Source organism: Abramis brama, assembly GCF_963993115.1.
Source record: "Abramis brama genome assembly, chromosome: 1".
Taxonomy (NCBI): Eukaryota; Metazoa; Chordata; class Actinopteri; order Cypriniformes; family Leuciscidae; genus Abramis; species Abramis brama.
Genome location: NC_139963.1, coordinates 4,971,928 through 4,992,866, shown reverse-complemented (window position 1 = coordinate 4,992,866; position 20,939 = coordinate 4,971,928). Strand labels below are relative to the sequence as shown.

The 20,939-nt window shown below is 42.2% G+C and overlaps 1 protein-coding gene across 2 annotated transcripts in view; it reads left to right on the top strand.

Moving 5' to 3' along the window:
* axin2 (axin 2 (conductin, axil)) overlaps nucleotides 1-15,253 on the top strand; it is a 39,608-nt gene extending 24,355 nt beyond the window's left edge. For both annotated transcript variants that reach the window (XM_084108963.1, XM_084108962.1), the window contains exons 2-11: nucleotides 855-1,771; nucleotides 4,830-4,970; nucleotides 7,303-7,405; nucleotides 8,776-8,916; nucleotides 9,248-9,723; nucleotides 9,825-9,992; nucleotides 10,815-11,027; nucleotides 11,135-11,215; nucleotides 11,851-12,018; nucleotides 13,909-15,253. In XM_084108963.1, coding sequence (XP_083965089.1) covers nucleotides 942-1,771; nucleotides 4,830-4,970; nucleotides 7,303-7,405; nucleotides 8,776-8,916; nucleotides 9,248-9,723; nucleotides 9,825-9,992; nucleotides 10,815-11,027; nucleotides 11,135-11,215; nucleotides 11,851-12,018; nucleotides 13,909-14,035 — 2,448 coding nt within the window. In that variant the 5' untranslated portion in view covers nucleotides 855-941 and the 3' untranslated portion in view covers nucleotides 14,036-15,253. The remainder of the gene's footprint in view (nucleotides 1-854; nucleotides 1,772-4,829; nucleotides 4,971-7,302; nucleotides 7,406-8,775; nucleotides 8,917-9,247; nucleotides 9,724-9,824; nucleotides 9,993-10,814; nucleotides 11,028-11,134; nucleotides 11,216-11,850; nucleotides 12,019-13,908) is intronic.
* The last annotated feature ends 5,686 nt before the right edge of the window (nucleotides 15,254-20,939 follow it).

The window sequence follows — 20,939 nt, the reverse complement described above, 5'->3', positions numbered from 1 at the left end:
ACTGAACGAATAGTTTGGAGACGCGTCTAAATGTGTTTTTAAACACTCTTCTGTATGTGTGTCGATGCAGTTGTATATTATACGATGCATTTTAGAGCCTTTCATTTAAAGTCTAGCTTTGTACTATGCTATTATTGTTTTTTTTATTATGATTGTATGTAGTTTTTCTATACATTGCGCAATTATACCTTCTTTAAGAGTGGTCATTCTGAACTCGTATTGATGGTATTGGCTAATACAAGTCTCTACTGTACAGATATACTGTAAGTAAGCATGCTATCGATTAAATGGGTTCGCGTTATTTTGCGCTTTATTGCGATTTCGGAGTCGAAATTTGCGCTATATTTTTTCTGCACAATTAAACACTGAACGGTAAAGTGAAATGCGGTTTTCTTATGCCGCCGTTTTAAAACCATCTGAGCTTTGAGTTCTGAGCTTCTTGACTGAGTTTAGACCGTTGTAGATTTTATTTTCTTCATACAACTGAGAATGGGATGTTTGATCGTTTTAGTTTTGTTAAAAATGGCCAAACTGATCGGCTAAGCTCAGTTTTCTTTGAAGTTTTTCTCGCTTCATCGCGACGAGGTGATTCAGACTGGGCTTAAGTGAAAAAAAAAGTAATGTAACCCGGTACGAAAATATTTGATATTAGGCTATCTCTTTTTTTTTTAAAAAAAGTTATAAATATCTCATATCTTGCCTGCATTGAATTTAAACCAGGTCGCTTTGATTGCATTCGACGAAGCCGATTGTACACCGCAAGTGCGCACAATGTAGATATGTGTGTCTGAAGTGACTCTTTTGAAGTTTTGGGGCGGATCTGGTTTTGATGAGATCAATACTTTGTGTTTCAGAGAGAAGCTCCCCTGCTGATTTAAGAGAGAGAGGAGATTACAGCTGAGCTTCACACTGAAGGCTTTGCTGCTGGAGCTGCAAGAGCCATGAATAGGACACTAACAGATCCTATGGTCACTAGCTTCAGAGAAGATGACCCACGTCCACCGGTCCCAGGGGAAGAGGGTGAGACGACATGCCACCATCCCAGCAAACTGGCCATGATGAGACCGAAGGATCCTGTGAAAACCGTTATGGCTGATCCTCGCCGCTCGACAACCAGGAGGGATGAGGATGGACTTGGGGAACCGGAGGGCAGTGCATCACCGGACTCCCCTCTTGCCCGGTGGACCAAATCTTTGCACTTCCTTCTTGGGGACCAGGACGGTGCTCAACTTTTCCGGGCATATCTTGAACGTGAGAAATGTGAGGACACTTTAGATTTTTGGTTCGCCTGCAATGGTTTCAGGCAAATGGACCTCAAGGATACCAAAACGCACAGAGTTGCCAAAGCCATTTACAAGCGGTATATTGAGAACAACAGCGTTGTGGCCAAGCAGCTTAAACCTGCCACTAAGACCTTTATTAGGGATAATATTAAGCGTCAGCAGATTGACTCCGCAATGTTTGATCAGGCTCAAATGGAGATCCAGACGGCTATGGAGGAGAATGCCTATCAGATGTTCCTGACCTCAGACATATACCTTGAGTACGTCAGAACCGGATGCGAGAACCCAAGTCATGTGAATCCCAATGGACTAGGAGGCCTAAAACTGGTATGCGGATACTTGCCGATGCCGACTCTAAATGAAGAGGAGGAATGGAGTTGTAATGACGTTAAAGCCAAAGCTTTGGCCACTGTAGTGGGTCTGTCTGCCAAAGCGCTACGGTCACCACCTTCCCTTCGTGCAGCGGAAGCATTAGAGAAAAGCTACAGGTAAGACATCCAAAAATCTCTTTTTCACCATATGCCACCACTATAAATTCATAATCCTGCAAAGTTGCTACTGCTACATGCTTGGGACTGCTTCGTGAATCATGCAGGCTAGTGATTAAAGACCCAGTGTTGTAACTGTTGTGGGTTGAAACATCAGAAAGATTGCTTGATCCATGAGCTATCACTGTCCTTGAGCAAGACACGAACTCTTAGGTTACTCCAGAAGGATGAATTCTCTCTAATGCAAGTCGCTTTGGATACGTTTATCAGGTCAATGACAAACTAATCAATCGGTAATGAGTTTTAAGCGTATTATACCGTTTCATGTTGCTATTGCACTGAATTCTTGCTTTAAACATGAGAGGCCCTTTCTCGCAAGTTTGGAGCGGTTTGCTCTCACCTGGCTTGCATTACGCAGAGAGAGAGAGAAGGGGAAAAAAACATCAATAGAGCAGCTCTTCCTTTCATGTAAATATTGTCTTGCACCAGGCCCTCTGCTGGCTCCACACAGTTTCCTCTGCTTTGAAATTCTTCCGCCGTTAGAGGATCATCTTCAAGGATCAAGGCTAGTTCACAATGCAAAATTGGTTTCAGCCGTCAAATAGATAAAACAAGTGGCACACGTAAAAAAATGTCACTGCTTCAAAAATGAAATTGTTGTATTTGCTTTGTTATTAACAAAAAAAAAGTACCTAACTCACTTATTTTGATTTAAATAGTCTCTGTTATTGCTCTATGTAATGTGTGTTTGACACCTTTAGATGTCTTGACGAGCTGTTTGTTTGGTTGTTCAAAGACGTATATAGACTGGGTGTAACAAAACACCCGGGGAAATCTGGTTTGATGAATTAATACCTGTCACAGCACTTGAGGTTGTAAATGAGGTGACCCATCAAGGTGTGGTGCCAGACAAATGTTTATCCGTCTCAAAGACAGCCCATTGGGAGGGTGATCTTGAAGAAGGTGACAGAACGTTTCATCTCTGCTTATCTTTGTCTGGTTGTTTATGTAGGAGATGATTAAGAACCAGACAAGAGTAAGCAAAGTCTCTCTCTCTCTCTCTCTCTTTTTTTTTTTTTTTTTTTGATGTTATTCCCTGATTTCTTTTTGAAGAATGCTCCTTGAGCAGTCTGTTTTTCCTCTCTCTCTCGGGGCACTTTTTTTTTGTTCATCTGAAGCATGTGGAACTTATTTCTCTCTCTCTTTCTGTGTTTCTGAATCGAGTTATTCACAAAACAACACGCAGCAGCGGTTCCTCTGTGAGTCACAGAGACCGTGGCCTTCATCTCCTCCGTTTCTTATTTACCGCCGTTCTCCTCTGATTTTCAACTGCCTCTCTTCGCACTTTTATCTAGGAAAAAAAAAACCCCGACGGATGGAGAATAAGCACACTTTTTGAGCGAGCGGAAAAGAAGGACAGAGGGGGGGCGAGGCACCTCATGAAAGAAAGCATGAATGAGGGGGTGAGCGAGGGAAGAATGTGAACCCAGCTGTGCTAAATACCTGACTCTGAGCGAGAGCTTCCAAAGGTCAGGTTTGAGTTGGGGCCGTAGGCTATAGTCCTGCTGGGTCTCCCCTCACAGCGCTGCTGGCAGTAGGCATTCTCATAAAGAGGAGGCCCTCCTTCCCCCTTCTTCTCTTCTTTCTTTCCGCTCTCTCATGTTCTTTATTTCCCTCTCTCTCACTCTCTTTTGGTCCGACTCAGGTTCTCTACCTCCTCCTCCTCCTCCTATTCCAGTGGAGCAGGAATGTGTCACAGCAGGAGAGAGGGGTATGGAGAGCGAGAGAGAGAGAGAGAGAGAGATTGGGAGGGGTGGGTATGTGGAGGAGGTGCCCTTGCAGAGGAAACAGCACAAGAGAAGGAATGACATGAAACGGGAAAGTTTGGAAGGGGGAGGTAAAGTGAGGAACGGGGTGCCTGGCCCAGACAAAAGGCCCCAGATATGCTCCACTGAGGGGAAGTGGCATTGGCAATTCACACAGATGTGCTGCTCACTTAACTTTCCCCCTGATCAACCCTCACCGGGCTGCCCCAGGGGGGAGGTGGGGCAAGAGAGATGAAAGGGAAGAGAAGAGAAAAGACAAACTGAGCTTGAGTCCCCCCCCCCCCCCAACACCAAGAAAAAAGGCTAGTAAAAATAGCTGGACCGTTTTCACAAACATAAGGGAGGCCATGGTGGAAGCTTTTTTTTTTTTGCTCTAAATGGCAAAACTAATATTTGGATGATATCGAAACATTTTTCTTTTTATTTATTTATTTATGTAACTGATGTTTTAATCCACATAGTTGAGGTCAGAATCATAGTCTACACAAGTACTTAACATACTTTCTTGCATTACTATGGTGGTAACAAGCCTCAGTTGTCAAGATGGCAAACAGGTTACCTTCAGATGTCTGTCCCATTAACTGGATTTCCCACTTATGTTTTAATCCACATAGTCAAGTCAAGTCAAGTCACTTTTATTAATATAGTGCTTTTTACAAAACAGATTGTTTCAAAGCAGCTTTACAGAGATAGCAAGAAAACAATGCAACAAAGTTTGTTTCCAGAATAAAATAGTGTCACAGTCCAGCTTAAGTAAGCTAGAATCATAGTAGTACTTAACATACTTTCTTGCTTTACTATGGTGGTAACAAGCCTCAGTTGTAGAGATGGCAAACAGATTACCTTCAGATGTCTGTCCCATTAACTGGATATGTCACCTTTTTTAAGCTGGCAAAAGTTAGTCAAGCTGTTTATAGCTAGCTAAGTTCCCCTTCAAACTGTTGGTCTGCCATGACAGTAATTTTCCTGAAAAAAGAAAACTGTCCGTTTTACACTATTAGCCGCTGTAGTTCCCTTTGTGGCAAGGCTGAGAGTGCAGCTGAACACATTTCGGAAAGCGATACACTTTTGAACCTTATAGGTTCAGTCCCTTCTGAGTAACCTGAGGATAAGTGTCTTGCTCAGTTGTGAATTCATGAATTAACCAAGCACCCTTCCAGTTACCAGCCTTGAGATTTAACAACTACACCATCCTTTCAACTAAAAAACGAAATATTTTTTTGTCCCTGTAGGTCCTACAGACGCAATGACCCTGGAAACCCCTATCGTGTTGCATCCGGTTATAGTTTTGCCCCTGCCACCAGTGCCAATGACAGTGAGGTCTCCAGTGATGCCCTGACAGATGACTCTATGTCAATGACAGACAGTAGTGTGTAAGTGTGTCTCATATTAACCAAAGTAATAAGAAAATGTGTCTTTCTAAAACACTCTTTCTATATTTGCCTGTTTCATAAGCTGTTTCGTAACATGGTATAAGCTGCCTACCTAGATAGCACTGCTGATTATCTTAGACAAATTTGAATGATGCCTATAAATTAGATCTTGAAAGATTCATAGTACATTGTATCTTTAGCCTGTGGTCAAAGACTAACATCTCTCTCGGGCTGTTGGCAGACATTGAGTTTAAGTATTTAGTCGTTTAGTCATGGTAATGAGATGGTATACATTCAGGTGATACATTGACATTTAAATGTGTTTATGAGATGTTTTTAATGCATTGCTGGAGTCTGGAGTGGCTTGGAGTGGACCCAAGAGTAGATAGAGATAATGTGCTTCCTCTATCCGTTAATTAAAGCTAATGTTTGCAAATTCTTCAACAGGAAATGATACTCGCTAGTTTGTCCTCCTTTTTTGCTCATGCTCTTTTCCTATATAGCTTTGATCTTCAAGGGCTTTCTTTTCAGACTTTGCACAACATAGTCACCAAAGACATAGTCATTATTTATTGGTTTTGCCATTGTCCCAGGAAAAAAGGGAGGGGTGGGGGGGTAACTTGCCATGTGGACTATAAGACACTCATCGAGGTGCTTTGGCAGTAAATTAAAGGAATCTCAACTCGCAGGGAGGTTTGGTATGAGCCCACCGCGGCTGGAACGGAGGGATTCAGTGTCAGCTAGGCCTTTGAGAGGTTAGCCATTTCTGGAGCACAAGAGCAGGTCACCTGGGATTAGGGTGTTTGGGACCCCCATCCCCCAGACGCTCACGTACACCACCCATTCAACCCCACCTCAGCCTGAAAGCAGCCCTCCCCCCCCTCTGTGTTTGCGGCAGAGGCAATTGTGCGAGTGCATAGCTAAGTGCAGAGAGTGAGAAATAAAGTGCATGCTGGATGAAAGGCTTAACTGAATCGCTTTCAGCCCATTGTTAGGCCCCGGGAGCTTAGAGGGATAAGAGGGTGGCTGGCTGCTTTGAAAATTACTTGCACAAGTGAATAGGAGATTCCCATAAAGCACAGCCAGCCTGTGACACCCCAAAGCTCCGAACAGAGAAAGTGTCTGTGGACAGTGGGCTGATTGAACCAAAGATTAATATTTTGATAGGTGCAACCATTCAGCACTTAAATGAAATGTGCAACAGCTTTCTTGGGTGACTCGTCCTCATACTGAACTCGAATCATCTCCCATTTGAAGTATAGTAGAAATTTATTCAAATGAATCAGTGAAAAAAAAGTTTATCAAACATTTACTTGTTCTGAAAACACAAATTTTTACAGAATTTTGTTTTATCTACATGCTCCTGTCCATTGATTTTACCCATATTTAGCCATATTCTTATTTTATTTTATGTTTTTTATTTGTGCCACTTTGAAGTAGCGTACGCGGTGGGGAAAACAGCCTCTGTGTTCTTTATTTGGAGGCTGATTTGATTGGAATAGCTGCGTTTTTATTTGAGTTAAAAGGCACAGCGTTAAATCAGAATCTGAATTCCAGATAAAGGGAGGGAGGGAGGGAGCGAGGGAGGGGAGGAGAAGTGGGGGAAATTTTGCTTATATCTTATTTATGGATTTACTTGGACGCTAGGGAATGCCGCTGCGCCGACTTCAAACATTACCTTATCTTACAAACCAGCCTTTTGATGTGCGCAAGATCAGAGGCTGACTGCCGAGCGCTTGCCAAATGAAGATTGGAGCGACGGCTTTATGCGCATGACTGTGAGCTTTCAAAGACGTGCTGGAAACTGCATTTGGGCTAGGTCATACACTTCAGAGTCAGAACAGAGCAAAGGAAACTGGCCTGGCTTAAAAAAATTATTTTTTTTTAAAGAAAAGCATAGCGAAGGATGAGAAAGATGTCTGGATTTAGAGGCAAGAAAGGGCAAGATTGAAGAGGTGGAGGTTTAGGAACATTCTGCCATGGATTAGGAGTGTTTATGGAAACACGAGATGTCTTTTTATTGTTATTGGTAGCGTCATATGATAGTCGGTAGCTGTGCTTGATTGTGCGTTGGCATTAGTAGCAACATTTGTTTAGCTGCCCTTCGGGTTTGATTGTGACCCCGGGCGTCTGCTGGGCAAGAGTTTGCACAGGGTGAGAGTGCACTGTTTTCTGGCCCATTATTTCCACAACATATTAAGTGTTGATCTGTTTGTATTTGAGTTTCTTTGAAACGCTCTATTGGTAATAAAGATGTTTGTGCAGCATGTGGATGTTTGTGTATGAGTATGGGCAGTGAATAACCTTCATCGTTCTCTATGTGTCCTGATAGAGATGCCATCCCTCCTTACAAGCTCGGAAGTAAAAAACAAATACAGCGAGAGATGCAGCGCAACATGAGGATGAACGGCCAAGTGTCTCTACCTCCGTTCCCTGTAAGTGTCCTTGCCATTCTTCTGAACTACACACACAACTCCAACATCACCCCCAATTAAAAAGCATTACCCTCTCACGGTTGTGGACCGTTCGTGTTGTTGTGCTCTTTCTCGGATAATGACTCTTAATAAACTGCCACACCGCACTAAATGAGTCTGTTTTATCCTGAGGCACCAGAATCAACTGTCTCTCTCTGAGAGCGCTTTGATCAGCGGATGAATGGGGCTGACTTCAAGGGAAGTGACAACTTCCAACTGAGCTGCACCCTTTTTAGTCCTCCAACAGCACCCTCCATCCCCCTCTCCCTCGTTTCCTCCCTGTCTCCCTGAAAGCACAAAAAAGAGAGGGTCAGTTTGTGTTTGGAGAGAGGGTTTGGAAAGACAACTTGTTAATCAAGTCAAACAAACCCGTATCCACCCTCCTCATCCTTTCTTACTCTCCTTTTTGTTTCTTTTTTCCTCTTCCCCGTCACTTTGGTCACTCTTTGTGCACTTGTACTCCCATACATGCAATTTCAAGCTCTGTGTTGGAAAAACTTCCCATTTTCTGTGTTGTCTCTCTCTCTTTCCTTCCCTCCCCTTTTTTCTATCTTGTAATATTTCCCTTCTGATTTGGTGCTGACTGGCTGCCTCTCCCGGGATGTTACTTTTAGGCAGCGGGGGCCTAGAGCTGCTGCAAGTCTCACCAGCAACTCGTCTGCCTTTCTTCTCTCTTTCGTCTTTCCCTTCATCTCCACAAAGAGATGGAAAGAGGAAGCCAAATCAAGAAAGGCAGGGCGCAACATAATAATAAAAATAATAAGAAAGTGATTGAAAATCCTTGTGTGAGACGCACACACATGGGGAAGGAGGATAATGTGGCTACTGTAGCTCAAAGGTGCCCGCTGTCGTTGGGGGGGAATAAATTACCTCGGCGCTTCTGATCTCCCACCGCTTGACTCCTCTAGTGGCGGCACACATCTCACCATCTTACGTTCTCTTCTTTTAATCCCCCTCTCTTTCCTTTTTTCTTTGCCTCCTCCTTTTTCCCCCTGTCGATATGTGACTTTTATTGCTAGATGTAAAGCCAGTGTCCCTGCCGCCCCTGGTGAGCGTTTGATATTTGACGAGGGCTCTTTGAAGCTGCCTCACTTCACAGGCCGGGCTGATGGCTTGGTTGCACTACAGAGGGAACAAGCCGAGGCTCCTTAGAGCGTGACCAACTGCTCATGCCGGCAGCGGCCCATGCCAGTGGTGTGGGGCATGTGTCTGTGTCTGTGTGTGCATTGGATGGGCAGTAGACTTATGCAGGGAGGGCAGCTGTAGAAATCAACCCCTCCTGTCCTGTCTGGTCTCCTTGCTAATCTGTATCTCTCTCTCTGGTTGTGCAGAGGACGCGGCGGCCACCTAAGGAGATGACTCCCGTGGAGCCAGCAGCCTTTGCAGCACAGTTGATAGCCAGACTGGAGCGTCTGAAGCGGCAACGGGAAACCATGAGCTCCCTGGAGGAGAGACTTCAACAGATTCAGGAGGTTTGTATTGCTGCAATTCTCTGGAAATGTTGTCACTATGTCAAATAGTTAAACAGTTAACGAGTTGAGTTCTGTTTCCTTAAAACAGTGGTCTCAAACTCAATTCCAGTTTTGCTCCAACCCTAATCAAACACACCTAATCCAGCTCATCAAGGTCTTCGGGATTACTAGAAACTTCCTTGCAGGTGTGAGTTTGAGCTGCTTGGAGCTAAACTGTGCAGAGCTGTGGCCCGCCAAGAATTGAGTTTGAGACCACTGCCTTAAACCGTTCCCCTAAATGGCCGTTTGCAAGTATTTCTTTTTAAAATCGCGTTTCTGTGTGCGCTTATAGGAGGAGGAGCGGGATGAATCTGAGGTGTCTGGAAGCAGTGCATCCCACTCTCTGCCTTTGCTCCCTCCTGGCTCTTACGAGGAGGACCCCCAGGCCATCCTGGACGAGCACCTTTCCCGAGTCCTCAAGACTCCTGGCTGTCAGTCTCCAGGAATGCTTCGGCATTCCCCACGCTCCCGCTCTCCTGAACAGCGCCCACTCCCTCGGGGAGGTCCCAGCACCAGGTCGCAGTCTGGCTCTGTGAATGGACACACGCCAGCCAAGACCTTCATCTCCAGACAGTCAACCAAGCACATCCATCACCACTACATCCATCACCACGCTGGGCCCAAAAGCAAGGAGCAGATTGAGGCGGAGGCGACCCAGCGGGTGCAGTGCCTGTGCCATGGGTCTTCAGATTGCGGTTCTGCTCCTTACATTCGCAGTCGGAGTCTGGGAAGAGACCAGTGTGGCAGCTCTGCAGAAGTGGCCTTGGGGTATACTACAGCTTTTATTCTTTACATTTTTCATTGCTTTTTAATTGTGGCATCCTGGTGTCAATAGAAGTTTTTCTAAAATGTTCTTTTCCTGCTGCTAGGCATTGCAGCTCTTTATCCAAGCGTTTGTGTAAATCTGGAGAGGAGGTGAACACGGAAGGGTTGGAGAACAGTCTCCTTCAGTTGCCAGCTGACAGTTCAGACCGCTCTCAAAACGTTTGGCAGTGGATCCTGGAGAGCGACCGACAGACCAAGCACAAGCCCCACAGGTCTGTCTTGCAACTGTGGTCATGTCTATGTTATAACTCTTGTTCTCTGAAAATTCTTGTGCATGCGCCTTTGCTACTAACAATGTTTAGTTATGATAATGGAGTAATAAGGGTGTAACGATACCCTCATGTCACGATCCGATACATATCACGATACTGAACTCACGATGGATATTATTGCGATACTCCAAGACATTTGATAAAAGGTTAACAAAAAATAAACTGTTGATTTAAAATGCTAAATTTGGTATTACATTGTGAGTGTAAATGAATCGGCTTGGACTTGTTGCTGGAAACCCAATGGTGACACCAAAATATTCATGATTCTGAAGCTGAAAATACAGAATTATTTTAGATGAATATGCTTGCACTCTGTCAATGACTAGATATATTTAAAATAATGTAGGACACTTTTTACTGGTAACATAAGACATGTGGCATTATCAGGACCCCCAAATATTCGCCCATTGCATTATTATACATTATATTCAACATTATATATATATATATATATAGCAGTTTAATGTAGGACTGACACTAAAACTCTGAAAACTTGAATTTTTTCCTCACAGACATTTTTTGGGGGTGAACTATACACAATACATTTTGTCACTATCCACGATACATATTGTTGCACTTTTCTATTGCGCAATATTGTGACATGATATATTTTTACACCCCTTGGGAGTAAGCATTCTCTTTTCGTTACTGTATTGAGCAATAATTTTGAAGATAGAAGCTTAACATCTGGCCTCTGCTCACCTTGATTCCTGTGAGTCTTTGTGCCATTTACTTACACGGTGAGTTTGTCTCTTGTTGCAGCACTCAAAATCCAAAGAAGTTGCACTGTTTGGATTCCCCACGCACACACACCTGGGGAGGTGGTGGAAGCAGTGGGCATCTCCGTGCCCATCAGCCCGCACACCCCTTCGTTCAGGACCCTGCTATGCCACCTCTACCCCCTCCCAACACCCTCGCACAGCTGGAAGAGGCCCGCAGACGCCTGGAGGAAGTTTCCAAACCCTCTAAACAGAGGTACGAGTTCCAGTCTGCACCTTTTTTTTAACACTTTGTATGCAATTTCTTTCTAAAAAAAACTCTTGATTGATGTTAATATTGATTATATGGGTTCCACTTCACAGGCATTCAACATCAAGCCTTCAGAGAGACAAGAGTCACCCAGTGCCTGTTCAAAATGGCAGTTCAGCGCTTCAAACGGATGAGTACGTATCTCCTGCACACTATAATTCATTGTTCAATGATGAATGACACACACATGCATACAGTCCTCAAATGCTTTGCAGCCATTAGTCTTTTCCCTCCTTCAAAAACATCTGGTTGTTCTTCCTCTTGGTTTCTGGGCCTGGCTAGTATTTAAAGTGTGGAGCTTTGGCCACCTGATGGCAAAACCCTTTTTCATTTTCAATTGGCTGACCTTCTGTCACAGTCTAAGGCTGGGATGCACTTTCTGATGTAGCACTACGAAGTGGAGAAAGGGGCCAATGTAGGGCATAATTGATCTGTCATCATTCTCTTTATTCAACTCTGACAGCATCACTTTGTTAAACTCAAAGGCACTGCATTTGAGTCAACTATTGAGAAAACTATTGACTAAAACTCTGTTCTGTTTTTTCTAGTGTGCTTAACCTAGACAAATATTAACCTAGTCATGGACTAATATTTAAAACAATCTTGAAGTTTGATAATTAGGGTTTAGAGTTCAAGTCATTAATCCTCTATGAGCAATAGTAACAGTGATTCTTGCCTTAGCCAGCACCACCTTGCCTAGGCCTAGCTAACATTTTACTCTCCCGTGATTTATCTTTACAATTGTTTTCATCTCTGTTCGTCTTTACAGACCGAAAGATCCCAAGAAGATGTCTGGTTGCCACAGTAGTTTGGGCTCGGAGACGGTGGTCACGTACTTCTTTTGCGGTGAGGAAATCCCATACCGCAGAATGATGAAAACACACAGCCTCACACTCGGACACTTCAAGGAACAACTACGGAAAAAAGGCAACTACAGGTATACTCTCAGTTCCTTTTCCAACTAGAGGAATTACGTTTGGTGGTTGTTGATATTAAGGCCGCTGAAGACTTTGAATTTTGTATATATTAGTTTTGCAAATTGGCTGACCCAGAAAATATTCTTGCAAGTTATTTGTTGATGTGTTTTGACACTGGTCTCTGCAAGACTACGATGTTTACTGTAAACATTCACATTAGCAGCAAGTATGGAGTTAAGACGGCAGGAAAGAGAGAGAGGGGTGGTTGCACAGAGAAAGAAAGAATGAGGGAATTTTAACTGTAGCCGTTTGGTCACATCTGGTATTGATTTCATCTTAAGGCACATTTAATAAGCAGCTCTTTGAAGCCCAGGCCTTTCATTTGATGCACAAAGACTCACACACATTTTTCAACAATTGTATCAAGCTACGTTGCTCTCATACATTTGTGTGTGTGTGTGTGTGTGTGTGTTTACATAAGACTATCATTTTTTTTTAATGATTACTTCTCATTTATATCAAAGGCTCTCTTTGTTTTGCCCTTTTTTATTTGAATGGGGTATTGTCGGATGGCCGCCAATGGTTTTCCTTGTGCATTTTGTCTCCATAAAAGCCCATTTTAAGCACACCGGAGGAACTTTTGCTGGTAACTACGCTGGTCATAGCTTTTAAATCCCGCTTGACCAAAATCTTTAATGTTGAACATGCGGTCGCAGGGTTATCCATCTAGATAACCCTATATCAACTCTGCATACAATAGCTTGTCTGATGCCTGTATTCTAGATGAATATTGAACAATTCCCAATGTTAAGGACCCCTCTCTGACCATGCACATTTTCAAGGAAAAGGGAATTCAAAGCTGAAGGTTTTAATCGCAGAAAATGTGTGGAGTCGGGTCATTTCAACATGGCAGAAATTCAACAAAGAACAGTACTGCCAGAGTTGCCAGACGATATTGGTGCCAGATGTTGCGAAGAGAAAATCTTGCCATATAAAACATGCTCCAATGGAAAGACTTCTTTCTCTTTTTCTTTCTTCTTCTCCCTCTCTCTCTTTTTTTTCAAACAAATAAGAGCCATGCTGCCCTTTTGAAGATTTTGCGGAGGAGGATATAGCTTATTCTCCAGAAATAAGGATGTAATTATGTGCCATGTTGCAAGTATTCTAGTTTGTCCCTCATTTATGAAGTTAAGCTCGGGCAGTGGGAAAAAACAATGGATTGTTTCCGACATATTGAAAGAAGAAAAGAAACTTTGTTCTCGTTGCTTGTTGTTTTGAGTCATGGTTATTCCTGTGTGTGTTTTATGTGAACTGTTTCTATGACTTGGTGGTGTTTGCTTGTAAAAACCTAGCATGCACCGCAGCGCAATTTAGTAAGAGGGGGCATTTTCCATTACAAAGCCAATTACTGAGGCAAACCTCACCACTCCCTCCCCTCCCACTGTTTTCTCTTCCTTCTGGAGGAGGTGGAGATCATTAGTGCATCAGAGGTGGAGGGAAAGAGACAAATCGGACAATAGAAATGAGGCAAAGAGGCTATCCATCAAGGTCAAACACTAGATTAAGCTCAGACTCGTCCCCATCACAGTTGTGGTAATGAAAAAAAAGTTTGTGTAGACTCCTCGGCACCCAAAAATGTCAACCCTTGTGAAAGATCCCCGTCATTTGCTCAACAGAGCTCCCAATTAGACACAAGAAGCCTGATGGTAGATGGGTGGTGGTGTTTAACAGACCCTCTAATTTAGGCTAAAGCAACTCTTTGTCCCCCAAATAGTGGAGTGCAATGCAGGATAGCATTAGTGTCTGATATGGATATTTGGTTTCACTTGCCAAAAAGAATGCCTTTTATGGATCTATATGTTTGTGAATGCCATCAGCAGTTTGTTGATCGTACATTTTCTCTGTTTTAGGTACTACTTCAAGAAGGCCAGTGATGAGTTTGAATGCGGCGCTGTGTTTGAGGAGGTCTGGGACGACTGCACGGTTCTGCCCATGTATGAGGGCAAAATCCTCGGCAAAGTGGAGAGAATGGACTAGACGAACATGTGGACTTACCCAGCACTCAAGAGCAGAAAATAGACGTTTTTATGAAGCTTAAGAAGTTTAGACGTTTGGCGCACCAAGCTATTGAAGGAATACTAGCCTATGAAGTACAGAGGGATCTGAACCAGCAATGCATCGTGAGAAATTGTTCCTTTGCTTTGGGAAAACTAAGAGAGATGTTATGACCAATGAAGATGCAGTCAAAACCACTTGCTTGTTTGGACTACAACATGCCTACATCCATTGGTGTGTTACCTTACCATGAACTGCTGACCAGCATTTGTGATAATTATAGATGTGTATACATGTGTTGAATGCGAGAATGTGTGCATGTGTAATACAGAGGTGCTCATATGTACACAAAAGTTATAATATGCTTCTGTCACAAGTTAAAGACTTTATTGCTATTTATTAAACTGTCATTCCCCTCATACCTGTGTTCAGATGATGGACAAGCTGCTTATTTGATTGGGAGATCTTTTCCAATGTTATACATGCATGGACGGATGTCTGGAGTCACGTCACCTTAACTCAAAAAGACTGTACCAGGAATTTTCTCCTCTTTGCCAACGAGAACGAACCTCTCCAAACCTCTCTGCTGATTGGGTGGACATTTCTACCTTTAACGCCCAGTTGATAGTTGTTGCATCTTTAGTGCCTTTGGTTTAAGGTCCAGACATTGCACAGGAACCAATAGCCTTGTCCTGGAACCTGTTCCAAAACTCTTAGAAAAAAACAAGTAATAGGAAGTCATACTATTTAAAAAAAAAAAAAACTTAAATTCAGCATGGTCTGAGAGAGAGAGATTCGAGAGTGTGTGTGGAAAGGGTTAATGTCCTGTGTAAACGTTGAATGGAAAGGCCTGGATAAATTGGCATGAGCGGATAAAAACATGCCATCGCTAGTGTATTATACAGTACCTGTGCCTACATGGATACCATGCTGTGTGCTGCCCTGTTTCAGGGTGTGAATATTCCCTTGCTTTTCTGAGGGGTTTATGTTTAAAAATAAGTTTGTTTTTTTATGCTTTGGATATCTTGTAATCATGACATTACTTTTCAGTGTTTTCCTCCCCCCAAATTTTGTTTGTGTTCCACTTAAAATGTAAATTATGCATTATATAGAGCTTCATTTTAAAGACGACTTGGTACTTTAATTATTGTAATTATGAAGAGATGTAGCCTTTATTAAAAGTTATATTTTTTAAATGAACACCAGCATGTTTTGTGTGCGTAACTACTGTGTGTCTTGTGTCAGTATGTGTATTCCCTGGGAATCAGACCCATAGAGAAGCCCACACTATATCTACACTAGCAGTCAAGAAGATTGGGATCAGGAATTACATTTCTTTTCTAATTGAATATATTTAAATGTTAAAATGTAATGTATTCCTGTGATCAAAGCTGAATTTTCAGCATCATTACTCCAGTCTTCAGTGTCACATGATCCTTCAGAAATCATTCTAATATGATGATTTGATGATCAAGAAACATTCATTATTATTTTCAATGTTGAAAACAGTTGTGTACAATTGTTTTCCAGGATTCTTTGATCAATAGAAAGTTCAAAAGAACAGCATTTATTTGAAATATAATATTTTGTTACATTATAAATGTCTTTACTGTAACTTTTGATCAGTTTAATTCATCCTTGATTCAAAAGTATTGATATATTTTATTTCTTTCCCCCAAAAAAATAAAATAAAAAATCGTACTGACCCCAAACTTTTGAACGGTAGTGTTTAATGTGGCAAAAGCTTTCTATTTCAAATAAATGCTGTTCCTTTGATATTTATATATTTATCAAAGAATCCTGAAACAAAAACGTAAATAACTGTTTTCAATATTGATAATAATCATAAATGTTTCTTGAGCATCAAATCATCATATTAGAGTGATTTCTGAAGGATCATGTGACACTGAAGACTGGAGTAATGATGCTGAAAATTCAGCTTTGATCACAAGAATAAATTACACTTTATTATATATGCACATAGAAAACAGCTGTTTTACATTCTAATAATTTTACAATATTATTTTTATTATCAAATAAATGCAGCCTTGGTGAGCAGAAGAGACTTCTTTTAAAAACATAAAAAATCGTACCCATCAAAAACTTTTGGCTGGTAGTGTATGTCCACCAAAAATCTTAAATATCCATTTGATAATATGATTGATAATAACAATACTAATTTGAGAAGGTTTTCAGTCAGCATTTGGAGTACAGTCCTCACACATTTCCCCTAAAATCTGGACCAAAAAATGCTCAGGTCTTCATATTTAGCTTTAACCTGCTCATGATCTTCAAAGTTATACTTATACTTTTACCAGTTGATCTCCTCCTCACTGGTTTAGACTCCTCTGGGACCAGTTTTAGGGTATCTAACAGGAAGTTTGGTAAGGACAAGATGAATGATAGCATGAGGATCTCATAAAGAGACTCCCTGATTGGCTGTTAATCCCATCCATTAAAGTGCATGCGGGGTTCCTGCCAGTCGGGGGTAACGCTGTGGCTGTTTGTACACCACTGAAGGCTTTGTTCATGGATCATTCCCTCCAGCACCTCCATGCTTAATTAAAACCTCACCCCCCGTAGCTCCTTCTTCCATGAGAAACCAACTCCAAGGTGAAGGCCTTTCCCAGAAAACCCCTATTGCTTCCTCCAATGCGTCCCTCGAGCTCAACAACAGCCCATTATGTCATATATAGATACATATATATATATATATATAATTCAGATGGCAGGTGGGTTTTGTCGCCATTTTGGCGGACTGTTGCCAGAGTTAGTTTTATCTGGCTGCCTTAGTTTAATATTTCAATTATTCACCATCAGGGTTTGAAATGAACTTTTTCACTCACCGGCCAATTTTGCTACTAAATTTAAATACTAAATACTAAACTAAGTTACCGGCCATTCAGAACTTCTACTGGCCAAAAAAAAATGTATGTAGCCCCGCCCCTTTTCAGCGCGGCGCTCGTCGTCTCTTCACTTCCGGTCTGTAAGCTATTTTCACAGCGATCTTGCGTGTTTATGAATGAACGGCTCGTTTTAAAATCTTCCCGGTCGACTGACACTTGTTAAGACATCTGCTTTAAACATTACAGTCCTCATGATAACTTTCTTTAACTTTACATTAAGTAAATCCACTTCAAAAGCTAATTACTCCTGGACAGCAGCGCCATAGAAATATACAGAGCGACCGCAAAAACGGAAGTTCAAAGACAATATTCTAAAGATGGCGGCGCCCTCGTTTCTCTGGCGCATAAGGTCTATATATATTATAAAATTTGGTTTTCATACATTCATTTCTTATTCAGAATGTCATCCAGCTTCTCCTCTCTTCCTCTTTCATCCTTTTCACCATAAATGTGTTTTAGATGGACGGATCAATACAGTACAGAGAACACCAAACAAATGCAGGATTTTGGTAAATGACAATGTCTTTACTTTTAACCAAATGCTTCTTAATCTTCGCTATTGCTTCAATGCAAATGAACAAGCGTGCCGTTATTTGTTGTGTAGTGATGTGTGTGTTCAAGTGAGCCAGATATGAGCAGATTCTGCGCAATATTTAATATATCATGAGGACTCATGAGTATTTGCTCTAAATCTGGCAGATTTGACTTACACGAAAGTGAATAACATAATAAGTTAAACGCCAAATTGGCTCGTGATTTGACAGTGTTACTCGCCACAGTTACCCGCATTTGGCGTGTGTTAGTTTCAAACCCCTGTTCACCATAAAGTGAAGGGAGGACATGTTTTCTTGAGAGCCTCTCCACACTCTCGCTCTGCCCTGGGAGATGTGAGCTTTGTGAGCCGGGGCAACTGGTTTTTCCCGGGGCTAATTGGAGGATTAAAATGCCCCAGGAATCACCACTGCTCAGAGACAATGCTCCGGCATAATGAAGCACTTCAGACCCCGGTGAGAAATCCCAGCCATATTTGTTCCCATTATCAGCCTTTAATTTGCTCCCTCGTAGAAAATTAATAAATGCAGCGGTAATTTGGCCACTAGAGCCCTGTTTGTACGAGCACGTACCAGCGTAGAGATAGGTTGGAGTGCTGAGTGTCTTGCGGGAGAGTGTTTTTCTCTTTGACAAATAAAGCCTGGCAGAGATCAGAGCACGCATGACCCCTCGACTTGTCACTTCCCGTCTCCTAATCGTCCTTCGTTTCTAGCGAACTCTATTTTAAAGTTTCCTGTGCTTTGATCGTGAAATCATCAAGGAAACTCTTAGCTGTGTTTCCCTGAACGTCCATGACCTAAACGTTCCCGTAACAGCATCCCACAATCCTGGAGAGGTCAGTTTGTTGGGGACATTTCATTTAGTAATCAACACTATTATTGATCTGCCTGCATGGACACCATTATATGAGAACTGAGCTGAGCTGGTTTTCTCCAGAACCGCTATATATATAAATGAACTAAATGAATAACTTTTTTACAACAAAAATGAACGATCACTTAACTTACCGGTAAGCTGGACTGTGACGCTATTTTCTTCTGGAAACAAACTTTGTTGCATTATTTTCCTATTATCTCTGTAAAGCTGCTTTGAAACAATCTATATTGTTAAAAGTGCTATATAAATGAAGGTGACTTGACTTGACTATAGGCCTTTATCTCATTTCCTGGTGTCAGAATCGCCGAGCAGTGTACTCGCACTTCCGGTGGTTACTTAGTTATACCTTTAGATGAAAAGTAGGTCAGTAAACTTAAATAAAATCACGATATAGAGCAGTGTCTGTCAATATTAAACCGCATCGTGCATGTTCTGTGTGTCTCTGTGAATGAATGGTGAATGGTGAATTTAATTTACCACACACACACTGAGGCACGCATGACGCTCGCGATGTTTTCAGCCTATATGAGGACATTAATGTACTTCATCAACACAGCCGCTCTGAGAGTCACTTCAGCAGAATTTTAGCTTCATTTGAGAAAAACTATCATAAACACAGAGAGACTCAATGGTCTACACGGCAATCCGTCAAAATAAAAGTTTGGTTTAACCTTTGAAGAAAAATCATTACATTTTAAATAATTGGTTATAACAATTTAATTAAACCATTAAAATGGAATTAAGAAAACAAAAATACAAAAAGAAACTTTTGGGAGATGCCAGAGTGAAGTAGTCCAGTGATAATTAACAGGCAACCATTGTGAACGCAATAACCGGATTGTGAACGCAATAACCGGATTGTGAATGCAATAACTGGATAACCGGATCGTGAACACAATAACCGGATTGTGAACACAATAACCGGATTGTGAACGCAATAACCGGATTGTGAACGCAATAACCGGATAACTGGATCGTGAACGTAATAACCGGATAACCGGATTGTGAACGCAATAACCGGATAACCGGATTGTGAACGCAATAACCGGATTGTGAACGCAATAACCGGATTGTGAATGCAATAACCGGATAACCGGATTGTGAACGCAATAACCGGATTGTGAACACAATAACCGGATTGTGAACGCAATAACCGGATTGTGAACGCAATAACCGGATAACCGGATCGTGAACACAATAACCGGATAACCGGATCGTGAACACAATAACCGGATTGTGAACGCAATAACCGGATTGTGAACGCAATAACCGGATCGGATTGTGAACGCAATAGCCGGATTGTGAACGCAATAACCGGATTTGAACGCAATAACCAATTTTTCGCGGCTACTTCCGGTTTTCTATTGTGATGCGATAAAGGCCTATTGTCCTGTTCATTGGGTTTCCAGCACCAAGTCCAAGCCTATTCATTTACACACACAATGTAACACCAAATGTAGCATTTTAATCAACAGTAACGTTTATGTTTACCTTTTAATAACGTATCGTGATATGTATTGAATCGTGACATGAAGGTATCATTACACCCCATCAACAGCCTATATTGGTAAAAGCGCTATATAAATGAAGGTGACTTGCAGTGCTGTCGTGGAAATTGCAGGTGTAAACGCTAACGTCGGCTGACTTAACCCCCAAGTGGTTTAGACGATGTCTGGACGTTAGATTGATAATATCAGTGCTCTTCTACTTCTCACGGCACAAAGCGAAACACGTGGGAGGCAGAAGAGTAACCGTATCAGGCGGTGTGTGTGCCAGCGGCTCGCTAACTGTTTCATTCACTTCATTGTGTGGGGTGGTAATTGGCATTAAGCGCTACTCTGGCGGCTTTAACCAGCTTCAGTGTGTGTGAAAGAGAGAGAAAGAGACAGCTAAAGCTGCCTTAGTTCACTTCCCAGCCAACATTAGCTCGCATGGCAGGCCGCGGCTATTGTCCTCCTTCACTTTTGTTACACTTAAGAGAGAACCGGTTCTGCCAAAAAAATGGGTCTCTGTTGATAGATTTATTTGCCAGGTAAAAACATTCGGCTGTGAAACGTGGGAGAAACCGAAGAGAGAGTGTGTGTGTGTGTGTGTGTGTGTGTGTGTGTGTGGGAGGAGGGTTAAAGGATAAATGAGGAAGAAAAAAAGAAGGAAAAGAGAGCGACAGAGACTGAGACATGGGCTATTGCCAAGAGACACATCAAAGCGCTCCCTTGATGTTTATTTTGAATGGGCACTAATGGTTTCTGAAGGCAAAGAATTGCAGCAGGAAGACGAAAAGAAAGAGCGAGAGACACAGACAGAAGTATGGAGCCAGCCTGCAGTCCTGCGAGGGCACACATGTTCCCATCTCGTGTCTCTGAAAGCAACAGCGGGGTGTGGCGATGGAGGGATGCGGAGACCAGGTCATGATTACACACACCCCTGCTCAGGGCGCTCTGCTTTGAGCCTTATGTGGAGCCCAGTGGCTTTGTTTTATAGTTGATCAGCCCTACAACCTTTTCATTCTCTTTATTTTGAAATCAGCCATTTTTTAAAGACACCGAACTAGA